Genomic DNA, 2534 nt, shown 5'->3' on the forward strand with positions numbered 1-2534 from the left:
TTTTTTTATTGCGGGATGTCCTAGTGGGAAGGGCGGACATAGGAGGGGATGTCCTAGTGTCGTGGCAGTGGGATGGGAAGTCCTAGTGACGTGGCAGGAGGTGTTTTTGGGATGTCCTAGTGGGATGTCCGCCCACTGGAGATGCTCTGAGAGTATAATTATCGACCGACTATTTGATGTGATGGTTTTTGGGCCGTTAATCTAGCAAAGCGGCTCACTAACCACCACACCCACACCTGCAACCCCATGTGCCTCTCAATCCATCCTAATCGCATGTCAAGTTAATTAGTTTTATTTAACTCTCAATAATACTTTTATAAATATGTCGACAAAATATATTACAATTGGACATAACCATTTAATTTACGGACATAAGAAACAATCTTTCATTGTTATATGTCTCCGCTAAACTGAAGCTGACCAAATTTACAATGTGAATATGTTTCTCGCTAATAAAATGATAAATTTTGACAAAATTGATAAAGTAGTAAAAACACTCAGAAAAAAGGGTCGAAGATATTGTTGATAGAGAATGAAATGCAATTCATTAAAAAGATGCCTCATTTTTAGATGATTCAAAATGCAAAAGAGTGAACTTTAACTTTAATACTTGAAAAAAAGTTTTGTTACTTTTAGGTTCATGGAATTTGAAAAATATAATCATAATTTATGAAGAATGAAAAATATCTCAACAAGTCATTACAAGTAATTAGTTTTAAACATAACATATTATTACAATAATGATTGAAAATTAAAAAATATTTGTTGTCACACATAAACTACAGTTAAAAAGGCGTGTGAATTTTGATCAATAATTTTTGTTTCTAGACGTCTTTCATTTGTTTGTAAAATGTTGCATGTGCCCATATAAAATGATTCAAATATTCAATAATAAATGGCTCGAGTTCAAGTCTATTATAAAAGTAATAGTATGACCTTAAAAATATCTTATCCATCTATTCAAGAAAAAGGAAAAGAAGAAAAATAATAATATTATTAAGTACTAACTTAAAAGGCATTGTATTTCCACAAAAGATTATGTAGAGCAATTATGGGCAACTTATATTTAAATGATCACAAATTTTGTCCACATATTTGTTTTCTCATTCTATATAACTGCCAAAGTGCCAATCACTTCTTCCTACTAACTGTGAGAGAGAGAGAAAGAAAGAGAAAGAGAAAGAGAAAGAGAAAGAGAAAGAGAAAGAGAAAGAGAAAATGATGAGGTTAAGGTCAAAGCGGTTCTCCAGAAGCAATTCTAGGGTTGGCGGCGGCGGTGGAGTAAGCCCCGGCGCCACCATCGGCCGCGGAGAAATCAAATGGGAACTTAGGCCCGGCGGCATGCTTGTCCAAAAAAGAGAAAGCAAAGAAAATTCCGGCGAAGAGACGATGATCACCATTAGAGTCTCAACCGTCTCTAAATGGCATGATATCTCAATTCAAGCCACTTCCACATTTGGTAACAATTCCATCTATTACTAATTAAATGTGTTAAATTTTTAAAATTTGCGTGTATCTTTTAAGAATTTCTAACTTTCTACAATAATCCGATGTTAAATTGAGACTTTCTACAATGTGGAGTATTTTTTTTGGGGGTTTTGTAATCTGATTTTTGTGAGTTTACTATTTTATTATGCAGGTGAATTGAAGATTCTGTTATCAATATTGACGAAATTGGAGCCCCACGAGCAAAGATTGCTATTCAAAGGAAAAGAGAGAGAGGATGATGAACACTTGCACATGGTAGGTGTAAGAGATAAGGACAAAGTGCTAATGTTAGAAGATCCGGCTATCAGAGAGGGCAAGCTACTCGGGTCGGGCCGGACCACCCGGGTCATCGGAGCCCCTTATCGCACTATTAGTGTCTAATTAAGTAACACTAGTATTACTATTAATGAAGGCTTACATGTTTTTCTTCTATTGTTTTCATGATCAACTAACTATAAAACAAGCTATTAGTATTTGTTAAAATGTAATGATGCGTGTTTGTGTGGGGTGTTTGTAAAATGATGAATGTCTAAGTCATTTTGAATTATAGTTATAGGGTATATGTTCTACTTCTATGTACCAGAAATGAATCAATGATATTAGTTCCTCTTTCTCTTTGTTCTGTAAAGAGGTTCTTACTCATCCCCTTCTTACTAATTAATTCATCTCAATAATATTCTAAAATCCAAAATAAGTAAACAATTATCTCTAATAATATTCCAAAACTACCATTTTAGATTTTTAAATAAAATATATCTATTTTTAGATTTACATTCACTTTAATTCCAAATCACCTTTTCAAATTTTATAAATAAAAATATATATAGAAAATATTCTTTTAAGTTTGAATTTAGTGTAAATGATTAGAGTAAAATCACTATTCAATGTGACATTTAAACTAAAATGTGTTTGAATTTTGTATAAATGATTGGAGATGCTCATACCTCCATCCGTCCCACTTTAAGTGACACATTTTTCATTTTGGAAGTCTCGCTCTAAATGACATAATTCTTAAAATAAAAACAATACCCCTTCTACTTTATTTT

At 32.8% G+C, this 2534-nt stretch overlaps 1 protein-coding gene across 1 annotated transcript; it reads left to right on the forward strand.

Moving 5' to 3' along the window:
• The first annotated feature begins 1140 nt into the window (after nt 1-1140).
• On the forward strand, nt 1141-2130 carry LOC121746725 (BAG family molecular chaperone regulator 2-like). Its single transcript, XM_042140647.1, has 2 exons — nt 1141-1459; nt 1640-2130. The coding sequence occupies exons 1-2, from the start codon at nt 1219-1221 to the stop codon at nt 1867-1869; spliced, it is 471 nt and encodes a 156-aa protein (XP_041996581.1). The 5' UTR covers nt 1141-1218; the 3' UTR covers nt 1870-2130.
• The last annotated feature ends 404 nt before the right edge of the window (nt 2131-2534 follow it).

Source organism: Salvia splendens, chromosome 9, assembly GCF_004379255.2.
Source record: "Salvia splendens isolate huo1 chromosome 9, SspV2, whole genome shotgun sequence".
Taxonomy (NCBI): Eukaryota; Viridiplantae; Streptophyta; class Magnoliopsida; order Lamiales; family Lamiaceae; genus Salvia; species Salvia splendens.

Bases quoted from the DNA above. Each gene is read 5' to 3' on its own strand.
- LOC121746725 (XM_042140647.1), top strand. From the start codon at position 1,219: ATGATGAGGTTAAGGTCAAAGCGGTTCTCCAGAAGCAATTCTAGGGTT. The intron at 1,460-1,639 runs GTAACAATTCCA...TTTATTATGCAG, and splicing joins TCAAGCCACTTCCACATTTG to GTGAATTGAAGATTCTGTTA.